At 47.5% G+C, this 21944-nt stretch overlaps 8 protein-coding genes across 8 annotated transcripts in view; 4 read left to right on the forward strand and 4 right to left on the reverse strand.

The window, feature by feature from the left end:
• Nucleotides 1-205: 205 nt before the first annotated feature.
• Nucleotides 206-3393, reverse strand: F4817DRAFT_327539 (uncharacterized protein). The gene is made up of 4 exons (XM_049302046.1): nt 2647-3393; nt 2514-2588; nt 609-2460; nt 206-548 (listed from the first exon to the last, which is right to left on the reverse strand). The coding sequence occupies exons 1-4, from the start codon at nt 2956-2958 to the stop codon at nt 421-423; spliced, it is 2367 nt and encodes a 788-aa protein (XP_049162085.1). The 5' UTR covers nt 2959-3393; the 3' UTR covers nt 206-420.
• Nucleotides 3394-3540: 147 nt separating this feature from the next.
• F4817DRAFT_259317 (uncharacterized protein) lies at nt 3541-5308 on the forward strand. The gene is made up of 2 exons (XM_049299259.1): nt 3541-4571; nt 4624-5308. Exons 1-2 carry the CDS (start codon nt 4061-4063, stop codon nt 5211-5213), a joined length of 1101 nt encoding a protein of 366 aa, XP_049162086.1. The 5' UTR covers nt 3541-4060; the 3' UTR covers nt 5214-5308.
• Nucleotides 5309-6129: 821 nt separating this feature from the next.
• F4817DRAFT_259331 (glutaredoxin) lies at nt 6130-7125 on the forward strand. Its single transcript, XM_049299260.1, has 2 exons — nt 6130-6932; nt 7020-7125. Exons 1-2 carry the CDS (start codon nt 6249-6251, stop codon nt 7098-7100), a joined length of 765 nt encoding a protein of 254 aa, XP_049162087.1. The 5' UTR covers nt 6130-6248; the 3' UTR covers nt 7101-7125.
• Nucleotides 7126-7867: 742 nt separating this feature from the next.
• F4817DRAFT_327543 (putative multicopper oxidase) lies at nt 7868-10926 on the reverse strand. Its single transcript, XM_049302048.1, has 2 exons — nt 9703-10926; nt 7868-9612 (listed from the first exon to the last, which is right to left on the reverse strand). Exons 1-2 carry the CDS (start codon nt 10397-10399, stop codon nt 8186-8188), a joined length of 2124 nt encoding a protein of 707 aa, XP_049162088.1. The 5' UTR covers nt 10400-10926; the 3' UTR covers nt 7868-8185.
• A 2170-nt stretch (nt 10927-13096) lies between these two features.
• F4817DRAFT_368485 (fungal-specific transcription factor domain-containing protein) lies at nt 13097-16412 on the forward strand (the record flags this gene model as incomplete). Its single annotated transcript, XM_049307246.1, has 5 exons — nt 13097-13218; nt 13316-14378; nt 14452-14511; nt 14578-15702; nt 15765-16412. 5 exons carry the CDS (start codon nt 13097-13099, stop codon nt 15912-15914), a joined length of 2520 nt encoding a protein of 839 aa, XP_049162089.1. The 3' UTR covers nt 15915-16412.
• A 722-nt stretch (nt 16413-17134) lies between these two features.
• F4817DRAFT_327549 (uncharacterized protein) lies at nt 17135-19129 on the reverse strand. Its single transcript, XM_049302049.1, has 2 exons — nt 18625-19129; nt 17135-18549 (listed from the first exon to the last, which is right to left on the reverse strand). The coding sequence occupies exons 1-2, from the start codon at nt 18647-18649 to the stop codon at nt 17555-17557; spliced, it is 1020 nt and encodes a 339-aa protein (XP_049162090.1). The 5' UTR covers nt 18650-19129; the 3' UTR covers nt 17135-17554.
• A 280-nt stretch (nt 19130-19409) lies between these two features.
• Nucleotides 19410-20161, forward strand: F4817DRAFT_327551 (Sm-like ribonucleoprotein). Its single transcript, XM_049302050.1, has 3 exons — nt 19410-19671; nt 19755-19831; nt 19895-20161. The coding sequence occupies exons 1-3, from the start codon at nt 19644-19646 to the stop codon at nt 20087-20089; spliced, it is 300 nt and encodes a 99-aa protein (XP_049162091.1). The 5' UTR covers nt 19410-19643; the 3' UTR covers nt 20090-20161.
• The window catches only part of F4817DRAFT_327553 (nucleoside hydrolase), a 1794-nt gene continuing 11 nt past the window's right edge, over nt 20162-21944 (reverse strand). The window contains exons 1-4 of the mRNA XM_049302051.1: nt 21739-21944; nt 21415-21687; nt 21308-21342; nt 20162-21253 (exon numbers count right to left, since the gene is read on the reverse strand). The exon at nt 21739-21944 is cut by the window's right edge and continues 11 nt beyond it. Coding sequence (XP_049162092.1) covers nt 20336-21253; nt 21308-21342; nt 21415-21687; nt 21739-21775 — 1263 coding nt within the window. The 5' untranslated portion in view covers nt 21776-21944 and the 3' untranslated portion in view covers nt 20162-20335. The remainder of the gene's footprint in view (nt 21254-21307; nt 21343-21414; nt 21688-21738) is intronic.

Raw genomic sequence — 21944 nt, forward strand, 5'->3', positions numbered from 1 at the left:
CTAACGTAAGGCACGAACCGAATCTGTGAACTTTTACTTCTCCGAAGCCGGATATCCCCGTCCGAGTAGGACCCTGCTTGCTTGGATGTGCTTGTATGTGCAATGGAGCATCAAAAGCAGGTCCAATCACACCACACGTAGGGCTGAAAGATTCCGAATGCCAAGATATCAAAGAGGAGCCTTAGTTTAGCGGACACTGACATACGGGGAATATTGATTGATTTTTCGTATATAGAAGTGCGTTTTTTTTCTTATTCAGCTAACTACGAAAAAAAAAAAAGATAAATGAAACAAACTCTTCTCATGCCAAGTCTCTCCGCTGAGTCGCTGTCTACTGCTCCTTGTCTAGGTAACTCTCCAAATCAACGGCTGCTGTCATACTCGTCGTGGCATCGTTTTGTAGGTGAAGATAATAGTAGATCACTGCCCGTCTAGCTGCACATAATTGGCAGGGAACAAACCCGAATTCCCTTTGTAATGACCGAACCACCAGTCCTCGTCGGGAAATTCCAAGTTAGTAATCGTAGCCCCCTCGGGGAAGCTCAGTTCTGTCACGCTTGTTAGTTATGCTGCTCTAGGAGTAAATGGATTAGATAGGGGTTACTTACCGTTGTCTTCAGCAGCTTCGTAGTCAAACTGGGCTGTAGCTGTATGTCCGGCGCCCGCTGCTGGCTCGGGTTCAGTCTCCGCAGCCGGCACAGGCGGAGGTGCTTCGTGACTGGCTGTAGGTGCCGGTGCCGGCTCCTCCGACTCATCGTCGACGAGTTCAACGTAGTTGCTAGGGAACAGACCCGTCTCGCCTCGAGAGTTGGTACCCATCCACCAGTCCTCGTCAACCATTTCGATATTAGTGACGTACTCGCCTTCGCGAAGTTCCAATTCATTATCTTCAGCTTTCTCGTAATCGTATTGGATTAGAGCACGTTTGCCTCCACTCGAAGCCGCTGGTGCTTCTGCCACTTGCTCGTGGCCGAAATGGGATTCAGCAACGGCCGTAGCAGCCGCGCGAGGATCGTAAGTCTCCTCTTCCGCTGGTAGTTCTTCTTCCTTGGGGAGCTCTTGTTCGATAGGCCGAATAGGAAGCGATCGAGGAGGTTCGTGGACTGGCTCAATCTCAGGCTCAGGTCCACGAGGGACAGGCACTGCCACGCGAACAGGTGATGGTTCTCGCTCGTATTCCCGTTCTTGTTCTCGTTCGAGCTCCTCATCCTCATCTGTGACAGGAGGTGGGCGTGGAGGCATACCGGGAAGCGCAAAACCACCGGTAGGTGCTCCGTCCGAAGGCCGGGAGGCCAAAGGCGGCGGAGGTGGCGCTCGCTCATTATCTTCGGCAGGCGATGGAATCTTCGGAGCAGATGGTGCGGGTGAGATAATTTGAGTTGTCTCCTTGAAACGGTCGCGTATGGCACCAACGCTTCCCGCTGGAGATGCCGGTGCCTCTTGGCTAGTCTCGGTCTCGCCAGTCTTTTGCCCCGTAATGCTACGACCGTATTGTCCCGTCTGGACCGGTGCCCAGCTTTTCCCCTTGTAACTGCTCTGCCAACCACCTCCTCCGCTCTTCTGCGCTGCGACAGGGGACGCTGGAGGATTGTTGATCCCAGAAACAGAGCCTTGTTGTGCCTTCTTCTCGGCCCAAATCTGAGCCGGCGTCTTGCCTCCTTGATCAGCGAAGGTTCGACTAGCAGATCCCACCGGAGGAGCGACGGGCGTTGGCGAAGGGCTTCCCAAACCCAATGCGCCAGGAGTAGGCGCCTTAGTGCCTGTGAATGTAGACGCGCCACCCCATTTCTTTGCGACTTTAGGCTTGGGAAGCTCCGTAATACGCTCGGCTTGCTTAAACGCTGCAGTCCGCTCTGCTAGAGACTTCGGTGGTTCTTCAGGTTCAGGTGCGGGTTCAGGTTCCCCTGGCTTCTGTGCCTTAGCTCGGATCGCAGCAATGTCAACCTTGCCTACCGGCTCATAAGCACCCTTGACTGGTATCGGTCGATCGTCTTGCTTGTTCCTCGCTGCAGCTCGAATAGCAGCGATGTCGACCTTCCCAACGGGTTGGTACCCTCCCCCGATTGTATCCCTAGACCTGTCGTCTTGTTGGCTTGAACCGTTAAACCTCGAGGGCTCTTGTTTCTGGCCTGTCAACTCGGCTAGGTTGACCTTGGTTGGCTTATATGCCGATTCCACCTTTTCAAGCTCGGTCCGCGAAACCTGCGGTGCATCCCCCCAGCCGTCGTCATTTGTCTTTCGCAGGCTTGCGTTTCGTGCAGCGACTATGGGGTTACTAGACGAGTTCGAAGTTGTAGAAAAGACAGGCTTCGACTTTACTGGAGGGGGTCCTCCTCCAGTCTGCACAGGTGCACTTCCACCCGCTGTATACTTGGCACCAGACGCATCTGAGATTTTCTGGAGGATATTTGCGGGTTCGAGGTCGGTATCGGAGCGAGCTGTGATTTGAACATGGTATCCCTAGTCCTAGTCAGTATCGTGTTCTAATGCTTGAAATAATTTAAATTACATACATGAAGAACTTTAGAAACGGCATTTAAATGACTCGTGAAGTAGCCTTTAGTCCTCTCGGGAACACCTCCACCGCACTACAAATGTTAGCTGATTAATCACAATTCTCGGTCGAAAAAGAGTGAGAAGACGAACCCATGCGATTAGAGCATATTTAGGCAGACCTGTATTTGGATCCTTAACCTTAAGGAAAGCGAATTGGATACGACCTTCGCTGAAGTCCTCAATAAGATCCTCTAGTTCACCAGAGCCGGTGGACTGGACTTTCAGAACACTTTCTTTGTTTCCAGTATCTTGGAAAACATTGGCTAGAGGGGCTTGTACGTAGAATAGGGCCCATTGACCGTATGTAGAAGAACTCCCTGAAGGCGGAGGCGGTGCATTGATAACTCCCTGGTAACTGCTCTTGATCGAGGGGCCGTTTGTAGAAAGATTTAACGAAGCCATTTTTTAGAGAGAGAGGGAAGGTATTGTCTATCGTCTATCGTCGATGACGAGGCTTGGTGAAATACAACCCAAGTAAAATAGTAGAATAGTAACACAAGGAGTAATAAATTCGAGTGAGTGAGTGGGGGTGATGTCACAGCAACCAGGGGGGAAGAGAGAGCTTCAAGTATTTCCGCTGCTCAAACCCAAGTTATATCTGTCCAACCTGAACGAAGTATTCTAATGATAGTTTAGGCTTGTTTCGGTGGTGATTGAGTGAGTAACATTAACGTGTTAGAAAGAAAAGAGAGGAAGTTCCTCGTAGTTCCAATTTATCGATAGTTTCGATTCGTGCCTGTCGAGCAATCGCAGCTTGTTACGAAAGTGGGCTGTGTTTGGTTTTTGGTGCCCGGCCTTCGGGGTCGCCTTCTAGCCGGTACAGTACATTCATTCCACTATGCAGGAGGTAGCAGCCCAACTTCTCCAATTGAAAGCCAAGACCTTATAGCTTGTGATACCCCACGTGTTAGTGAGTATTTCTCGGTATGTTAGTAGGTTAGTTAAAGGTATATTTCAGTAAATACATTTCATTACCCCCTGCGTAGGTACCTAAGGTACCTAACCTAGCAGCCTAAAAGTACCTAGTTAACCTACCTAACATAACTTACCATTCAATGTTCGCATTAAATTATTCCAACGTTTTATCTGCCTTGTGCATATTTAAAGCTATACCTGTTAGGTGCTTATCGTAACAACGCGGCCGCCAATGCTAATGCTAATGCGCGCTGAAAGCATCCCATCGCTAGAAACAATTTAGAGATTCCTTGCTGATTGCTGGCTGTCTCAGCTCGTCAGCCTTTTTCCCTTCCTCCACCACTACGATTCACTTTCCTCCCTTTGTCATCCAACCAGCCTACCTAGGTTACCTTAATCTAAATTCCATTATCTATCAACCTCTAGTTCCTCTCCTCGAAATATTCAATAACAATATCGAATTGTCTTAATTGCCTAAGATTGCGCCTATAACTTATTCGTTTTCCCATCTCGTTCCAGCGCGGGCTCGCTCCGTTTACGCCTCCTTACGCTTGAATTATTAATATTTGAACGTCGGCCGCGATCAAAGATGGTGCTGTTGTCAGATTCGTCGTCAATCAGCTCTTTATCATCCGACTCGCCTGAAGCCGACAACGATTTCGATGATACCGGCGTCGTTGATGAACCAGCGCCCCCTCCCTTCAAACGACAGAAGCTAGGCGACAGATCGAGAGCTTCTTCCTCCATTCATATAGAACCCGAGCCTGAACAAGAATCAGACCATGATCTCGATGGCGATATCTCGTCAGACACTTCGGGTGACATACCCAATTCCCCCATCAATGCTAAACTCGATGAGGACGAATTCCAGGAGCAGGTCACGGTATGCGCCTGGGACGGATGCAGAGTAGGCGACTTGGGGAATATGGACAGGCTGGTTGAGCATATTCATAACGACCATATCGAGAGCCGTCAGAAAAAGTATACTTGCGAATGGATTGGCTGCCCGAGAAAGAGTTTACCACATGCCAGTGGCTACGCATTGAAAGCTCACATGAGAAGTCACACAAGGGAGAAGCCATTCTACTGTTATTTGCCCGGTAAGATGATCAATCTCCATCGTATGAGGGGAACAGGAACTGATAATAGTAGAATGTGATCGTGCATTTACAAGGTCCGACGCATTAGCGAAACATATGCGAACAGTCCACGAGACCGAGGCTTTGCGGCCATCCGATCCCGTACCCAAATCAATGCAGACCCAGTCCGGCCCTAAGTCCGGAAAGCTGAAGATCATAATCAAGACCCCGCAGTCGCACGCCGCAGGTCAAGACGATGCCGTGGACGATGGGGATACCGGCTCGGACATAGCAGACTTCTTTACACCATTGACGGAACAACAGGGCTTCTCCAGCAAGGAGCTTACCATGGATATGAAATCTCTGTACAAGCTGTGTGTGGCAAATCTCAAGTGGGTGACGAAAGATAGCGAGACGCTGAAGCGACAGTGCAAACAGATGGAAGAGGCATACAGGCAGGAGTGGCTAGAGAAGGAGGCCCTGTTAGACCAAGTCATCCAAATCGAAGAAGATTGGTGGCAACGACGCGAGTTGGTTCTCGAGGCAGAGGCAAAGACTCGAATAGCTAACAAGGGAGAGGAAAGTGCTGCGTTGGAGGATACTCAGGATAACGCCAACGGCTCGCAGGTTACTGCGGCCAGTTTAAGCCAACTCACAGACTAAAGGCTTGAAGAGAACCCCCCTTTCAAAATAGTAATGAAAAGGCAATGCCATGTAGTCTACATATATTCGTGGATTACAGAAGGGACTTTAAATGTTATGAATAGAAGCGCAAGGAAGCGCTCAAGGGTTTAGGCATTACGACGAGTGCGTTCCCAAGCTTCTAGGGAATATAATAATACATCTAGAATCTATGGCGTTATTAGTTCGGGGAAATACCAATTGCAATTTCATCCCTAGTATGGGCCGCGAAACAAGTGAATGCCTTATTCCGTCAAATTTCAAAGTACTCTTAGATATGATTAAAATCGACCCGATGGCCTTTTCAAAGTTAAACGTCTACTCGAGGCAGCAAACCACAAAGCTCAAGTTATAAGGTAAACGCAGTATTAAATATGACCATAGCTTGAAAATATTAAAAAAAAAAGGGGGGGGGGGAGGGATTACCGGGTGGCCGTGTCCGATAACAGAAATACACTATGTAGCCGGCAAGCTGAATAATATGACTTAAGTTGCATTATATATGTAAACGTTAGTTTAATAATTCCAACGAACTAAAGGGCGAACTATTTGAAGTGCGGTTATATATTAATAGTTAGAATAAGTACCTAGTAGACCATTATATTATTAAGCCAGTGACAAAGGTAGTAGCGGTAGCGGAAGGGATGTTGTCTTTGAAATTGTACTCATATATGAGAATCACCCAAAATGACGCAATAGTTTCCGGAGACTTCGAAGGCGCTAACGGATAAGGATCCCTTAAGTGAAAAAGGTAATCAACTGCCCCTCCATTGGACATTAACCCACCTTTCAACCTTTAAACTTCCTAACCGGCGCATCTATCGGAAGGGCAAACTACTTTCCCAAATATTCCCAAATACACCATCAAAAAGGCTAACCACTAAATCAATACCTACCATTCTCGCCTGCTTCTTGTTTTGTTTATACCCAAGATTAGGTATAGATATACATATAAACACGACACGGAGGCTCAATCATTACAACCACACATAGAAACGATTCATTGCGAACGGCAAGATGGGGTTGGTGAAGGAGATTACCTCCCAGCACGAGTGGGAAACCTTCGTCGGGTCGCTTCCCAAATCAACCATCCTCATCATCTTCTTTCATGCCCCCTGGGCCGCGCCATGCGCACAGATGGCCAAGGTTATCGAGACGCTCGCGAACGATTACTCCGCGAAAGGTGCGCCCCCTACGAGCTGGGTTTCTATCAATGCCGAGGAGCTTAGCGACGTATCCGAGATGTACGACGTCGTCGCTGTGCCCTACGTAGTCCTACAACAAAACGACCAAGTCCTCGATGCCGTCAGCGGTAGTAACGCTGCCGCGCTACGGAAGGTTATCGAGACGCACGCCCCGCTGAAGCCCGACGCGACCAACGGCAACAAGCCAGACACCATAGAGGAGGACTCCTTAGATAAGAACGGAGATGTGCTAAACCCCGAGGAGGAGCTTAACAAACGATTGACGGGCCTAGTCAGCGCGGCGCCTGTCATGCTGTTCATGAAGGGCACGCCTAGCGAGCCTAAGTGTGGATTCTCGCGCCAGCTTGTTAACATTCTCCGAGAGCGCAGCGTCAAGTATGGCTTCTTCAACATCCTCGCAGACGACGATGTTCGGCAAGGTCTTAAGAAATTTGCAGACTGGCCGACGTACCCGCAGCTGTGGGTTTCGGGTGAGCTAGTCGGTGGTCTAGATATTGTGAGTTCTTCTTTTATCAACTCCACTACGTTCCTCTAACTACGTTCCCCTAAAGAGCATTCTAGCTAATATACCTATCCAACGCAGGTCAAAGAAGAATTGGAGAAGGAGCCTGATTTCTTCAAGAAATTCAGCGTTCCTAAAGGAAATGGCGCTGCCGCTGCTTGAATCTCACATTGGGATGATGGAGGAACTGCGTAGCTAATGAGAGGTACTTACTACCTATGATCTAAGTGTATGCTGGACATTGCATGGCACGAATGATTACGACAGATGCTACCTGACGCAGGTATCGAAGTGGTTGATAACCTACGTCGCCAGGTGTGTACCCTGGTGAATTTTGGGATCTGAGAGCTTCTTTCGGTTGCTTCGACGTCTATCTCATACGATCTATTCCATTGTTTCTCTTCTATATGGAACAAGGGGGTTAATGAGGTCGATTCGCTTATGCTACTGCTATGACGAATGATCGTGCAAGGAACCATAGCTAGTGCCTCGACCTATATACCATAATATGAATGAATTAAGCTAGTAATCGTATTCATCAGTTGTGTCGGGGTTGTAAGCGGTTGAATGTAGTATTAAGATCATGAAATAAAACCATATTTTATGATTTGCCTCTACCTTCGTGTCCAACTTCTGAATATTATACCTACCTGGATATCTGATGAATATATCTACACAACCCCAATATTCAATACGGGTTTATTCTATGCGGTAATCTAAACCAGCAGCTTAAGAAAAATATATGTTTAAAACCGAACCGTCAAGGCATAATCTAATATTAGGCCCATAGCACATATTGTCAGTTCCTAAACACATCCCATATTCTGTCGTTGAACTAGAGGGAATTAATAGTTGTCTTGACAAAACAAGAGGTGACGGTCACATTATCGATATTCTAATTGACTAAATGTTAAGCAAAAGCATATTGGCAAAGGTAATAATGAATTAGTCGCAGGGAAAACTCCCCTTTCCCTACAATATTTTCTCTCATCGTGTCGTAAAGATACTTTGAAAGGATCTGGATACTTGCTCCTTAGGTATAAATTACCTCGGTATTCTTCACTAATAACCTCTCCCATAAGACTATTTCGTTATATACTTCAAAGCAACGCCGCTAACTAATGTACAATAGAATATGTAGCATACGTATGTACGGGGTATCTAACGCGATCTTATATATCGCCTGTACTCTCATAGAGATATCGGTATCACAAACAGTCCATGTATAAATAAACAACTCACCTCTTTCATTCTTCATCCTCATTGTTGAAGCCGAAGAATACCTCGTCCTTAGGCGGGGCGCCTTTCGTCAACTCCGCCTCAGGCATCGAGCACAATCGCTTCGCGTCCTTGGGTAGTTCCCATTCCCTCATGATATCTACGCGGGAGAGGAACTGCATCGCCATGCCGGCTTCCGAGTGCCAGAGCACGTGGCAATGGAAAAGCCAGACGCCGGGATTATCTGCTACGAACCGCAGGAGCACCCATCCGAAGCCCTCGGCCGTCACCGTGTCTCGCTTCAAAGGGTTATCGACGACGGTCGAGTTCGTAGGGTCGAGAAGCCCCTTGCCCTCGTGGTTCAGCCCAAGGGCTTGGTAGCCGGGGAAGTAGCCGTGGCCGGCCCCGAGAACCCACATCTGGTAACCGTGGAGGTGGAAGGGGTGGCTATTCTCGTCCATGTTCTGCAGGATGATGTCGACGGTGTCGGCGACGCCGTTGTGAGAGATGGTGAGTTCGGAGGCGGGGTCGAACGCCGTGTCGAGTATGCCGTCTTTGACGAAGGATTCGTTGTTCTGGGCGAGACCGTCGAGGACTCGGTGTAAAGTCGGTGACGTAGGATCCGGTCGGAACGAGGACGAGTTCATAACGCCTCGTTGTAACCGCCAGTGGCCAATGGCGAGATTGACACGTAGATACCATGAATGATCGGCATAAATAGGGGCTGGCTGTGCTGGTAAAGGGGAAAATGAGGTTGTGGAACTCATGTCTTTACATGTTGGGAGGTACTGTAGGCTGGAAGTGGTGGTTGGCAGGGGAGGGTGTTCGTGGCTATCATCCCTCCTTGCATTAGTATGATAGCGTATAATGGCTTTTGCCTCATCAATACCATTTTCTGGAAGCTTCTGGCTTGCAAAGCAAGAACTTATCATCCTAGCACGAAGCCAAAAAGCCTTGTTTCCGGTTTGATCTGCCGTTAAGACTGCGCTATACCGTTGTCCTGGGGCAATTACTAGCGAAGACTCGGATGCGGGTTCAACGGCTGTACCATCCACTTCGATAATTGGCAGAGAATCATGCTCATCTACTGCAACCTGGAACCAGGCGAACCCACCAACATTCAGGAATCGTAACCTATGGCCCTCGCCAGGGACTAGATCCAAGTTGGGGAGAGACCTCTCCAGTTCTGAACACCATCTGTTGGGATGATCCGAGCAGTCAGCTTGGTTCACACCGTTAATCAAAGCTGTATTAGGTATCGGCGCATCCTCAACACCCGGAGATAGCACGTCTCGCATTAGCCCACTGTCTGAATCGTAGTACCAGTCTTGGAGTAAGACCACGCGGTCTGACGAATATGGGATGGGCTTATGCGTCGCTTCGTCTCGGCCGTGGATCACGAGAGGTCCTACGAGTCCATTCAAGGCCTGGACGCCCTGATGACCATGATAAAAATCTGCATGAGGAGTCAGTATCTTGCTCGTAATATAATACTACACGAATAGACCCACGAGGTCTCGGATTCGCTAGTGGAGAGAATACCTACAGGTACCAGCTTGACCAGTAACATTGAACCTGTAAAGATACGAAGTTTCTGGAGCAATAGGGCATTGAGTAACGCCTACAGCCCCGTCCATCCAGTTCGTGCCGTTCTGGAAAATGCCGTGCCAGTGGATAGCGGTGGCGTTGGAAGCATGATTATGGACATTGACCTCGATAATGTCACCCTCATTAACTTCTATCAGTGGTCCAGGAAACTGACCCTCTATAGTCATCACTGGCTTCAAAATTCCATCCGGTTCTCCATCCTTGTCGATGATAAGCCAGTCATACTTTCGCACTTGGTTCGGGGCTTCGAAATCCCAGCTGGGATCCAGTATGTAGTCCTTGTCTGGACGGCGAAGAGGAACGGTATGTGCTATCTCTAGAGGAGACGGTTCTGGTCGTCGGTGGAGATCTAATGATAGAGCTACCCACGCCAAAGAGAAAATTGTACCGACACAGGCGAGAGTGAAGGCGGCAACCGGCCATACTGATTGGCGCTGATCAACTGCTTTTGCTTCTACTGTCACGTCGACGTTATCACGACCAGATATGAGTAGGCGGTCCTGTTCTTCCATCTCTTCCCCATAGTAAGCAACACTGTCCCCTTCGCCCTCTTCGATGCCAGAAAGCCGATTTCTTGCCTCATCGCGCTGGATCGCCGTCGGCGATAGGGCATGTAAGATGCGATGGATGACCATTTCTACCGTAACATCGAAATTTTTTTCGAGCACAGCTCCAAGTTTTAAAAGGTTGAGCTACTGGTTAGTTTCTTTACTCAAGTAGCATCGTGAATCATCGCGGAGTTATTATTGCGGCTTTAGCCCTTGTCGATTCGTAACTTAACTGACCAAAAGCGACTTGACATGAAAGCCAGCCAACGGCGATAAGACAATTGGTCCAACCTAACAAGAAATCGATCTAGAATTTAAAGACTCATCGGTATGAGTGGCAAGGCGATTCATATGTACGATCAAGATATCAGTTCAACGAACGTCTTCATCATTACTATCTTGTAGTGTTGTGTGACAAGGCGAGAGCGAGTGCTATCTTTAGAAAGCTAGGCTGAAGATCCCATGTGCTGACTACGGCGATATGATTGGATCCCGACACATGCAAATGTAACCTCATCATGTAGTGTACGCCCATTAGTTCTCACCGCGGCAGATGCGTCGGGACCGGCACGCTAATCGCCGAAGGTGCCGTCTCTTCGGGGCGCTGGTTAGATGTATTAGTAGTTTGTAGTAGATGTCGTGAACGAGTTAAGATGATGCTTGTTTGGCTTTTATTATTAGTCAATGCCTTCGGTACGACCCGCCCCGGAGGACGGACCGCGTTGCCAATTGCGAACCCGCGATACATGCTCTGTGGGGACTATATCATACTCCTTGAAATCGCGACTAATAATACTTACATGGCATTGCGTTCTAAATTTTAACTTGCTAAGAGAATATTTCGGATGCAACTAGCTCGTCTAGGTACTATGCTTAAATGATAAGCCAATGGTTTAGAACAGAGGGTTAGTTTAATCTAGTTATACTGTTTAGTTACATAATATAACTAACTATACTACTATGTACTAGTTAGTTACAAGTCTTTAGTTGACGTTTCCAAGAGTTAGAGTTAGAGTTAAAGTTGACCAGTAATATATTAGGAACGTAATCCGTAGTATGTCAACCTTAAGTGTATAAGTCAAGTCACTAGCTGGTTAAAAGTTTAGCATTATATACAATTGAACGAATTTACGATGCAAAGATAACAATAGTAAGAATAATGTTACCTTGGTATGCTATCATATATCATATTAGTTATTAAGCTTGGCGATTAGTCTTTGCGTATGTATGTAGAAATAGAGAATAGGCAGCCCAGGAACATACGTAAAACGGTACCCAATCTGGCCAAGTGCCTAATTATCTGCTGACAGCTTGAGGGGAGATGACTCACTATCAAAATTCAGAAATTTAGAGTCGTAGCCTTGCATCAACGAGACAGGGTTCCTCTTGCATCCGTACCCTCTTACAACTAGTTTATGTAGCATCTCAGGTCAAATCAAGTCATGATTGGTTAGGAGCTTTCCGCCGGCTTCGTTAGGTGGGCATAACATTTCTTCCCTTCCCCCACTATCCATTTTCAGTTTAGTTTCAAGCATAATTCGTCCCGCGTCTCCTCCATAGACCACTTTACCATCGCAACCCTCACCATCCCATCCCATCTCATCTCACCTACACCTAAACAACCTCTCTCCTTCCCTCTCTCTCTCACGCTTCCTATTCCCGACTCTCTCCTTATCCCGCCCCCCTTCGATTTATTTTCGTAGAGAAAAGGCAGGGAAAAAACATTACAGACCAAGGCAGATAATACTTCGCCACTCCATGTGCAAACCGTCGTATTGTATGCAGCGGTTGTGCTCTCTTATTTGCAGCAATACTATAAATTACCAAATGTAACTACGTACAAACTAGCGGTGGCCAAATTCTTCTATTCCTGTATGTCGACCCATAAACTCTTGTATATCGCCGATGAATCGACTGCGAGTAGTAGCATGTCTGCTTACCAGGAAAATAGAGCATTATCAATACCTACCTACCTACCTATCCACTTCACGAATCGCTTGCACGCCGTGACCACTTTACCCGATCCAGCCTGATCTGCGCCTTACGGGAAGAACGCGACCGTAGTCCCAGTCGTACTTTTTCTAGTTGGAATATTGCACCTGGGATTTGACCGATTCGAGGGAATATACATAATAGAACTAGTCGTATCTAGTTGAGGTTTACTGCCCAACCAACCAACTGGCTTATTTACCAGGAGTGTTGTGCTGTTTGTAATCCTCCAAGATACTTCGCCGGTGGTCGCGCTGCTTTAATATCTCTATCGCATTGGGATATCGACTGCATCAGATCTGCTTCGGTCCCTCACTGCTCCACTTCGAGTATAACGATTACCTTGGTTTAGACTAGACCAAAAGGTTTACGTTCGCGAGATCGCCCAGTCGTGATCCTCGCATTTCCAAGTCTACATACAAAGTTTCTGTGTTTAATTGGCTATTATCACCGGTGGAAGCCGTGACCTAGCGAATACCACAATACTCTTGGCAGCACTGTCATCGTTATACCCCTGAACTTTCTGCAAGAGGCTCTCTATCTCCGAACTATTAGGATCCTTAACGTCAGCCTACCATCTCCTAGTAGCTCTCGACGCTTACTCATTGGCCTCATATCTCTCGATCCCTGATGCTCTAAACCGCCATTCTAGAGAGCAGCTTACGTAGATTGAAGAATAGGCTGGGCCCCCCTTTATAGCATTCGAATTTCCTAAGTCCGGCATACATCTTGAACGAAAGAGCGAGCACCCCGAAAAGAGCTTCTATTTGCCTACAGTATTTGAATTATTCCAAAATGACCCCCACACCTCCGTCTGCTACGACATCATCCTCGGGCCACTCGCCCGAGGAGCATTTCAGGGTGGTTCGTCGTCGAAATAGGGTGCCGCTTAGCTGCTATCCGTGCCGGACGAGGAAGTGAGTGATCCTGTTCCTTGAAAATGCTAGCCCAATTCCCTAATCCAACACTTCGCAGTTTTCCTATATAAGACGACATCGCTGACCTGCTCAACAGGTTGAAATGCAATAGGGGAACTCCGAATTGTGAGAACTGCATCAAACGTGGTGACACACAGTCCTGCGTCTATGCTACTCCAACGAATCGGAGGAAAAATCAAAGTAGTGCTGGAGCTTCCGCAACTCCTGATGATATGCAGAACCGTATTGACCGTCTAGAAGGTTTAGTTCTAAGTCTGATGCATGGCGGTGCGAACATCGAAATTTCCAACTCTTCCAATACCGTACCCCCAGCCCCTTCTACGTCTGATAGCTCTTCTCCCAATGTCGATCAAGACGATGAAGGGGTTATGAGGGACAACGAGGCCGACGGCGATGGTCCTGGCAGTGACGTGGATGATGGGCTATCCACATCCTTAGGTATGCTCAAAGTCGACGCAGATAAAGGGAAGTCCATGTACGTTGGGCAAGATCACTGGCATCTACTCCTGCTCGACATTGCCGAAGTAAAGAATTTCTTTGCCTCTCACAAGAAAGAACTTGAAAACAGTTATCAGAGAGTCATGTCTTCAAAGCCTGTAACTGCTCGAGACTCGCCCATCTTTTTACTTTCTGCCCCGCCGGCCGTGGAAGTCGAACTGAGAGCGGAACTACCCTCGAGGACGGCCATAATGACGTTAATATCGAGGTATTTTAACTCGTTAGATACTGCTGCTAGTATAGTTCACGCGCCTACTTTTCAAGCACAGCTACGGGCGCACTGGCAAGATCCATCTAAGTCGACTATCACATGGATAGGTTTGCTCTATTCCATGCTATGCCTTGCGATGCTCAGTTATCATAAGGTTGGAGACGAGCCCCCAGAATGGAAAGGTAGGTCTCTAGAGCTCGCAGCAGAATATCGATTGCGTACGGTACAATGCTTGGTGGCCGCGGATTATACCAAGCCGGTTGAGTATACAGTGGAAACACTAATTCTTTACTTATTTGGGGAATATTCTTCACGCTGGGACGCAGACTTTTCATTATGGATCATAACAGGTATCATTGCGAAATTGGCTTTTCGAATGGGCTATCACCGAGACGCGGACTGGTTTCCGTCAGTTACGCCATTCCAAGGGGTACGGTTATAATATCTCTCAAGTTCGAATTTTCATCCGGTAGAACAGTATATCGCTAATACTATCGTTACAGGAAATGCGACGGCGAACATGGGCTTTGATACGCATGTCTGATATCATATTCTCGTATCAAGTAAGTTACCTATACATAACGGCTCGTTATTATTTCATCCATTCATGGTCACTAATATGTCCGAAGATTTCTTTACCGGCAAGCATCCACGAACATGACACCGACACGAAGCTTCCGCATAACATCTTTGACGAAGAATTCGGTCCTAATAGCAAAACTCTTCCTCCTTCCAGGCCGATGGTGGAGCCCAGTCCGATCGCTTATATGATAAGTAAAACCAAATTGTGTATTGAATTAGGAAATGTCCTCCACTCGGTCTCCCGAGTAGGCAAGCCGGTGAGCTATGATGATATCTTACAACACGACAAGAAACTCCGCGAAATCTTGGATGAGTTCCCACCGCATCTAAAGATTCGCCCCCTCGATGGATCGCACGACCCCGTAACGCTCATCATTGCGAGATTCAATTTGGACATCCTATACCAGAAGATCATGTGTATGTTGCACAGGAAGCACATGTTGCGCGCGAGGCAGAATCCGCGATACGCGCATTCTCGTCGTAGCGCAATTGAGGCCTCACTAGAAATTCTAGGGCATCTAAGAATGATACACCGTGAATGTCAACCAAATGGCCGACTTCGTTCTATGAAATGGTATGTATCAGCCACCTCTAAAGACACATTGCTTCCAACAATGATGGTCATCCTTGATCTTCACCATGATCATATTGCTGCCACGTCTGGTAAGCGGCAGGATTCGCGGGCAATTTACTTTTGGACGCCGGAGCAACGGCAGAAGATGATGAGTTCTCTCGAAGCGGTTGCAGAAATCTGGAAGTCACTGTCCAACGAATCGGTTGAGGCATACAAGGCTGCAAATATCCTCGAGATCATGCTTGGAAAGCTCAAGAACCCTCCTTCGGCACCGGCTGGTGCTGCTGGAGGATCAACGACGCAACCTGGACATCCCTTCCCTTTCGGTGTTCAAATGCTACCCGAGCATTCCGCGGCCATGACTCTTGGTATGCTCTCAGAGGGCTCGACGTCAACCATCCAGTCACCCGGTGGAACAACTTATCCGAATATAGACCTTAATTTGGGAGGCGTAGGAGGTGTCGGGGCTAGAACGGGACTTACACCTGAATTCCAACCTGACAATCTTGGTACAATTAACAACGCCGCGTCACCGTTCTCCATGTTCACAACTCTAGGCGGAGGGGGCAATATGGCTATCGATCATAATTTCGACTGGGTATGCTCCCAGACTCAATACACCCTCGGGTGGTAGATATCAGGCTAACCATGATTTAACAGGATGCATTTGAGAATTACGCGCAGACAGCAACTTGGGGTCCAGATCAGACATCCTTCCAATTCTTCGCGGGGAACCCCGAGCAGCAATCCCAGCAAGGATCGTCCGATGGTTCTTTCGCGTTCTTGAACCCGGACACGCCCAGCACATAGCCTTCCGCGGCTCTAATTTTGTGAATATTGAAGATGGCGCTCGGCTGTGATGGGTCGGTGTGAAAGTCAGATACCCGGTAAAGGAGCCTTTGCATATCGGTATACTCAAAGTGTGGCACTCTTGTCTATTCTAGGGGTTACAAAAAAGGGAAAATTGCGGATGGAGGGAGGACGTAATATGTACGTATAGCTCTTTTGACCATGTCTATGGTACGTAAGTCAATTACACAACTCTCCTCCGGGCGCATATTGGTGCCTAAAATAAACTTGGCTATCCTTTACGGCTGAAGCCACTTGTAGATCACCTCTGGTAGTGAAAGAGATATTTGGTGGCGTTTATTGCGTGGCTTTTAGCTACAGTACTTAAGGGCTTCAAAACTGAGAGCTATTTTGTATACATGTCGTATGACCTTGCCCCCCCCCTCTCTGGAGACCCCCCCTGGAAAGTTTTCGGGCGTGAAACATGAAGCGTGTTGTGGCTCTCTCGAGGTAATGGACAACTGATACATAACACCCAAGTTATATTTAACCTATTTTCTCCTGTCTCCTCGTACTACGTTGATTGAGAAATTGTCTAGCATTCTTTCATCCGAAGCAGCCTCGTCGGAAGCTACCCTATCTTCCCGGCGTTCAGGGGTTATAAAAAAAAAAGGATAGGAAAGGAAGGTAGATTCATATAAAGTTCTACGCCTCTTAAGCGCATTACGGGTTACTACATATGTCAAGTGGCGTGATTCTTGATTGCGCAACGGATCTGATTTTGTCTTGCATGTTGTATGATTCTTAGGCGATTGTATCGAAGTCGTGATATTGCGCTCATAGGTAACCCTGTATCAGTAGGGCCCTCTAACACGTACCTAAGCTTTTAGAGAGTATATAGATGTAGTGTATAGACATGATAAAATGAGGGGATTAAAGTATATATTAAATATATTGTGTGAGACCTAACCTAAGTGGCGTTGATAACGGAATATATGTATATTCGACAAGGGAATCCGCATCTGTAGGTTACACTTGGCAACCAACGCAGAACATTGTTTAAAGCCCAATAGATATTGAGTCCTATAGTTACCTAAGGTAAATCAAGTGGTGTAACGCCATCTTGATTAAGCACGCTTGGGTGTTTATAAATAGAATGCAGCCTCTTAAGTAAAGGTGCCCGATATTCTGTATTGCATGCATATCTTTCAACGTGTAAGTAAGGGATTCTATACATGTTGCATAGACGACATTAGTAAATGTATTGCTTTATAGTCTGAGCTTAAGATGGAGGAACGATAGAATGAAGATCAGCTAATCCATACAGTATTAACAAAGAAATGTCAACGCTAAATGACAATTACAAGTTTCCAAAGTTTGGTCAGACATGACATATTTACACTAGGCTCAAATTATATCACATTAGGGACTCATGAAAAACTGGTAAATATTGTCAGACCAGTGAATATTGTCAGACCACGGAATTTTTAAACGAATTGTAAAATATTGATATACACGAGAATAGAATAAGACCGAACTTGAAAGAGCAACGACGCTATTTTCCCCCACTAGATGCTATGATGATGCAAGAAAGCAATGCCCAAAACGCCCGTATGATCTGACAACTTCAATGCCTCATACATCGTTCCTACATGGTACGCTTACATGAGGCCGAAGGCCTTCCTGGCGGCGTCCCAGTAGCCCTGTCGCTTGGAGTCGACGGTAACACCGACGCAGCCCATGTAGGCCACGAAGCCGGCGTCGTCGCCCTTCTTGAGGGCCTCCTGGACATCGGGAGTGCACTGGGTGCTGAAATACCAAGGGCCGCTGCCGAAGTTGTACTTGTTGTCGTTGACGAGGGAGAGGACCTCGTTCTTCTTGTCATCGGGGGCGTCCTCGCCGACGCCGGCAACCTGGCCCGCGAGCTCCGGGATGGAGTTAGCGTACTTGAGGTTGAACTTGAACATCTGCATGTTCGAGGTACCCTGGCCGGGACGGCCGGGGGAGACGTTGTGCTTGAAAGTGTACTCGACGGACTCGAAAGCCGTGAGCGCGATGATACCGGCCATCTGAGCCGGGTTGTAGATGCCGTACTGCTGCATAGCCTGTACTAGTAGGGGGCCGATGACGTCGGACTTGACGCACTCGCCCCCGGCAGCACAGTCTACGGTGCTGGGTGCGACCTCAGCAATGATGGCCGCCGCGGTCTTCACATCACGGATTTCGTGAACGACACGGGGGGCGGCAAGAGCCTGACCAGCCAAGAGGAGACCGGCGGCGGAAGCGACTTGAACCTTCATGATGATAGTGGTTGGTGTTGATGAAGTTGTTATCTTAGAGTTGCAAAAATAGTAATTGATCGACGTCTTTTTCAAACCTGTGAAAAAGAACGATGTTTGGTTTTGTAGAAACTGGGTCGATTGTTCGTGTTGGTCCACGTATCTTCGTCTCTGTGGCTCGGCCTGAAGATGGTGACTTTGTGGTTTGGCAACGAAAATAGAACGAAAGAATGGAACCGCTAGGGGTTGTTTTTGTTTAAAGAAAGTGATTGTTGAGAAAGTAAAGGGATAATGCCCGTTATACAGAAAAGTAAAAGAGTGAAATGTTGCCAGACACGAACAAGACTTATTTGGGTGGTGAATAAAAAGAAGAGGGACTATAAGGGCGGGATCAGCGTAGGATATATATCAGATGTCCGGGTATAAGACAAAGAGATCTCTTAGATACCTACTGTAAGTAGCCGATCCTCCTAACATGTAACTGGACAATCTAGCAGGTGCCACCCGAAGCCCCTGAGTCCGTTACTGATCATACATACCGTAGTGAATAAGTGCTTGAACCTTCCCATATCTTGCTAGTACAAGAACGGAGGTGATGTGCAAAGACAGCAGGGGTGAGCTAGGGGTAATGGTGATAGCCAATCATCGTGACTAAAGGGTCTTGGAGGCCGCAAGTCAAAACAATGACCCCGGCTGAGGTTGTGATGTTTCAAACCAAACGCCTCCAATTGATTGGCCGTAAGGATCGGAACTGGCCACAGCTATGATATACCTAAAAGGAACTCATAGGTTTCGTTGTTCTAGAACAGAGGCGAGGCATACCTAGTCTTTCTAAGCTGCAGTCCTTCAAGGCCCATCAATGAGATTCCTTTGTGAGCTTAGCATTTGCCTTTGTATTTATTGGGGGGGATTTTGGGGAGAAAATTAAGGGCGACTTTAAAACAAGCAAATTTCCTTATGAGGAAGTTCACCAAATACTTGGGTACCTAAGGGGCTAATTTAAGCCACTTATACGGATCTCGGCCGCCTCGGATGTCGAAATAATAATTAGTCCGCTATTTGTGTAGGTACCTAAGTATAGCTACAGTACATGGATCCATGCATCTCCATTCGCCTAGCCCCCGTCGGTTGCATCGGCCGATATGGAGAACATTACCGAAAGGCACGCACAAGCCACAAAAGCTTGTTACTTCCATGTAAATTTGTGGCTCGGTAGCTTGAGCTTTTTCTGTCCGATCTGAGTGGTGGAGAGCTCCAAACTTGAGGTACCGCTTGAAGCTGCCTGACGGGATAGTGCATCAAGTCCAACGTTACGCACTTTCAGATCGCCAATACTTTATTCTACACCCCGCAATCCCTAAAAGTGCACAGATACCTAGCTAGCTACCTCTTAAGCTACCTGATTAAAACTTAACCTCGTGGTCCTATCGCCAGTAAGATTATCTTCGATCCCAATAGCTGCGCCTTCAAGATGTCCAACTTAAATAATTATATCAACAGTAAGTTACGCTATACCCTTTGACCTTGTTGGTATCGAGGCTCGAGCAAAGCTTACAACGCGAGGAATCTAACAGTTGCGTAGAGAAGGTCCTGATAATTACAGCTGACTCTCGAACCCTGGTGGGGAATCTATTGAGCTGTGACCAGATGACCAACTTGGTAAGGGCGGAGCATTGCATTATATTTTTAGATTCGAATCTGCGGCTAATCCCACATATCCAGGTCCTTGGACAAACCGTCGAGCGCGTCATCCGAACACCCGACGATACGGAACCATCTACCGAAGTCCCCTTGGGTCTTTACCTTGTCCGGGGAGACAATGTTTGCGTGGTGGGCTTAGTAGACGAGTCTCTTGACGATAGTATCAACTGGGAACAGGTAAAGGGTTCGGCAATCGGTGGTATTAAACACATATAGGAGTCGGTGGCGGCGGCGGCGGATCATGCCCTGAAACACATGCTCTTGATACCTTGAGATTTCACTTCTGGCGTTGGGGAGAAAATAATAATTGCATTTACATGAGAGAGGAATCTGGAAGCTTTACTCATAGGGTACGCTCTTGTCTAATGATACCCACATATGCGTCTTGCTGACATCTCTATCGTCCCCGCCGTGTCAGATATATAGTGACCAACTCGTTGTCTTCCTTAACTACTGTCCTTTTCACCCGAACAGACGCTCCATTAGGAATGGCGCAAATTCCATCTCGCCTGGACTGCTAACGTATCTGTTTATTCTATTGCCCCTCACCAAGCTGAGCCAGCCATGTTCATCCCTAGGGACCTCAAAAGTCGTTACACCGTCGGGTCGTGCTCTACCGCGACGATCCGAAACGTGCATCCCGTGAGTCCACTGTCCTGAGGTCTCGATACGGATATCTTCTGGCGCATTCTTGGCCAGCTTCCATGCTGGGTCGGATCCTGTGAGCATGTACCAGATGGTTAAAGGGTCATGAAGCGATAGACCCGGTTCCTCTTCAGGACCAACAATGGAGGTGATTTGACGGAATATTCCAGCCATGAAAGTATTGATCCATACTCCTAACGGGCTGCCGCCGGCGAGCTGCGGTTCAATCTTCTCCAGAAAGAAGCCTAGGTTTAGGAGATGAGGCGTAGTAATATCAAGTGGGAACAGACTCAAGTTCAGAGGCCGTGAAAGCTTTTCAGGGTACGGCAGTAGAGTTGACTTATCCTTAGGTATAGGTGGCATAGTGGAAGCCGGGTTCGGTGACGTCAACGCGAACACTCGAGCGGCAGCAACGGCATCGGCGTAAGTGTTGAATTCAGCAACCGGCGTTACGTTGCCCTCGCACTCTACAGCCCCACCCATAACAGCCACCTCCTTGACCTTGAGAAAGGTTTCGGGGTCTTCCGCAGCAGCTAGAGCCAGATTAGTTAATGGGCCCAGGACGCATATTGAGACCGTGTCAGCAGGCTCCTCCTTCAGGATCCTCAGGATCTCTTTGTGTGCTGGTGTTTTCGACGGCGTGAAATATTTTAAATATGAGGGATCTTCGGCATTTCCCTCAAGTCCATCCTTGAAAAGAGCTTTCCAAGTATCAGCCGGCGATAGGTGAGGGTGCTGTTAGAATATGTTAGTCGAGTCTCGCACCAACAAGTTATGTCTTCAACATACAGCTTCGTGAACACCATGTAAGCCGTCAGCTCCATCTACCAGAAATCACCTCGTCAGCATTTTTTCATCTAGCGCAACTCCGCATACATCCATATTCCTCAACCTACGAAAATCATCTGCCATTAAAATCTCATCTTCCAGAGCATGCTCAGGACCGACAGCAACAATAGGTTTATAAGTTCGCAGAACCTCATAGCCTAAAGGCTTCCCTTGAGACTTGCGCCACTCCATCTCCTGGTCGAGAACGTGGAACATGCCGACTACATTTCGTAAGCAGCTCTCTAGAGCCACATTGCCGTAAGTCACCGAAATCATCAGTACTTCTAGCTCCTCGGGCGAGGAAGCCAGGGCAAGAAGCATAGCTATGACATCGTCGGCGCCTATAAAACAGTTAAGATATAAGTTTAATCTCTCACTTTGCTGCTACTTGCCTGGGTCGGTCTCTATAATAATCTTTCTTGGGGCCATGACTATTACAGCGAAGATTTGAAGAATTCTAACGCAGAGTTCTATAGTTCTATAATTCTAGAGCAAGACTCAAGTAGATATAATATTAAATATTTATTAGATAGGCGTGCGGGTTGAGAAGGAAAGTCACGACTGATATTATCGATGAAATATCCTTATCTTATGACCC

This window comes from Daldinia loculata (assembly GCF_022478755.1).
Source record: "Daldinia loculata strain CBS 113971 unplaced genomic scaffold F4817scaffold_7, whole genome shotgun sequence".
Classification (NCBI taxonomy): Eukaryota; Fungi; Ascomycota; class Sordariomycetes; order Xylariales; family Hypoxylaceae; genus Daldinia; species Daldinia loculata.

Excerpts from the sequence above, each read along its gene's own strand:
- F4817DRAFT_327551 (XM_049302050.1), top strand. The coding sequence starts at position 19,644 with ATGTCCAACTTAAATAATTATATCAACA. Across the intron at positions 19,672-19,754 it reads CTTAAATAATTATATCAACA|AGAAGGTCCTGATAATTACA; the intron begins GTAAGTTACGCT and ends ACAGTTGCGTAG. Across the intron at positions 19,832-19,894 it reads GTGACCAGATGACCAACTTG|GTCCTTGGACAAACCGTCGA; the intron begins GTAAGGGCGGAG and ends CCACATATCCAG.
- F4817DRAFT_327543 (XM_049302048.1), bottom strand. The coding sequence starts at position 10,399 with ATGGTCATCCATCGCATCTTACATGCCCTATCGCCGACGGCGATCCAG. Across the intron at positions 9,613-9,702 it reads TACTGGTCAAGCTGGTACCT|ATTTTTATCATGGTCATCAG; the intron begins GTAGGTATTCTC and ends CTCCTCATGCAG.
- F4817DRAFT_259331 (XM_049299260.1), top strand. The coding sequence starts at position 6,249 with ATGGGGTTGGTGAAGGAGATTACCTCCCAGCACGAGTGGGAAACCTTC. Across the intron at positions 6,933-7,019 it reads TAGTCGGTGGTCTAGATATT|GTCAAAGAAGAATTGGAGAA; the intron begins GTGAGTTCTTCT and ends TATCCAACGCAG.
- F4817DRAFT_259317 (XM_049299259.1), top strand. The coding sequence starts at position 4,061 with ATGGTGCTGTTGTCAGATTCGTCGTCAATCAGCTCTTTATCATCCGAC. Across the intron at positions 4,572-4,623 it reads ATTCTACTGTTATTTGCCCG|AATGTGATCGTGCATTTACA; the intron begins GTAAGATGATCA and ends TGATAATAGTAG.
- F4817DRAFT_327549 (XM_049302049.1), bottom strand. The coding sequence starts at position 18,649 with ATGTTAGGAGGATCGGCTACTTACA. Across the intron at positions 18,550-18,624 it reads AGGAGGATCGGCTACTTACA|TCCCTCTTCTTTTTATTCAC; the intron begins GTAGGTATCTAA and ends CCGCCCTTATAG.
- F4817DRAFT_327539 (XM_049302046.1), bottom strand. The coding sequence starts at position 2,958 with ATGGCTTCGTTAAATCTTTCTACAAACGGCCCCTCGATCAAGAGCAGT. Across the intron at positions 2,461-2,513 it reads CCGTTTCTAAAGTTCTTCAT|GGATACCATGTTCAAATCAC; the intron begins GTATGTAATTTA and ends GACTAGGACTAG. Across the intron at positions 549-608 it reads CGAAGCTGCTGAAGACAACG|AACTGAGCTTCCCCGAGGGG; the intron begins GTAAGTAACCCC and ends CAAGCGTGACAG.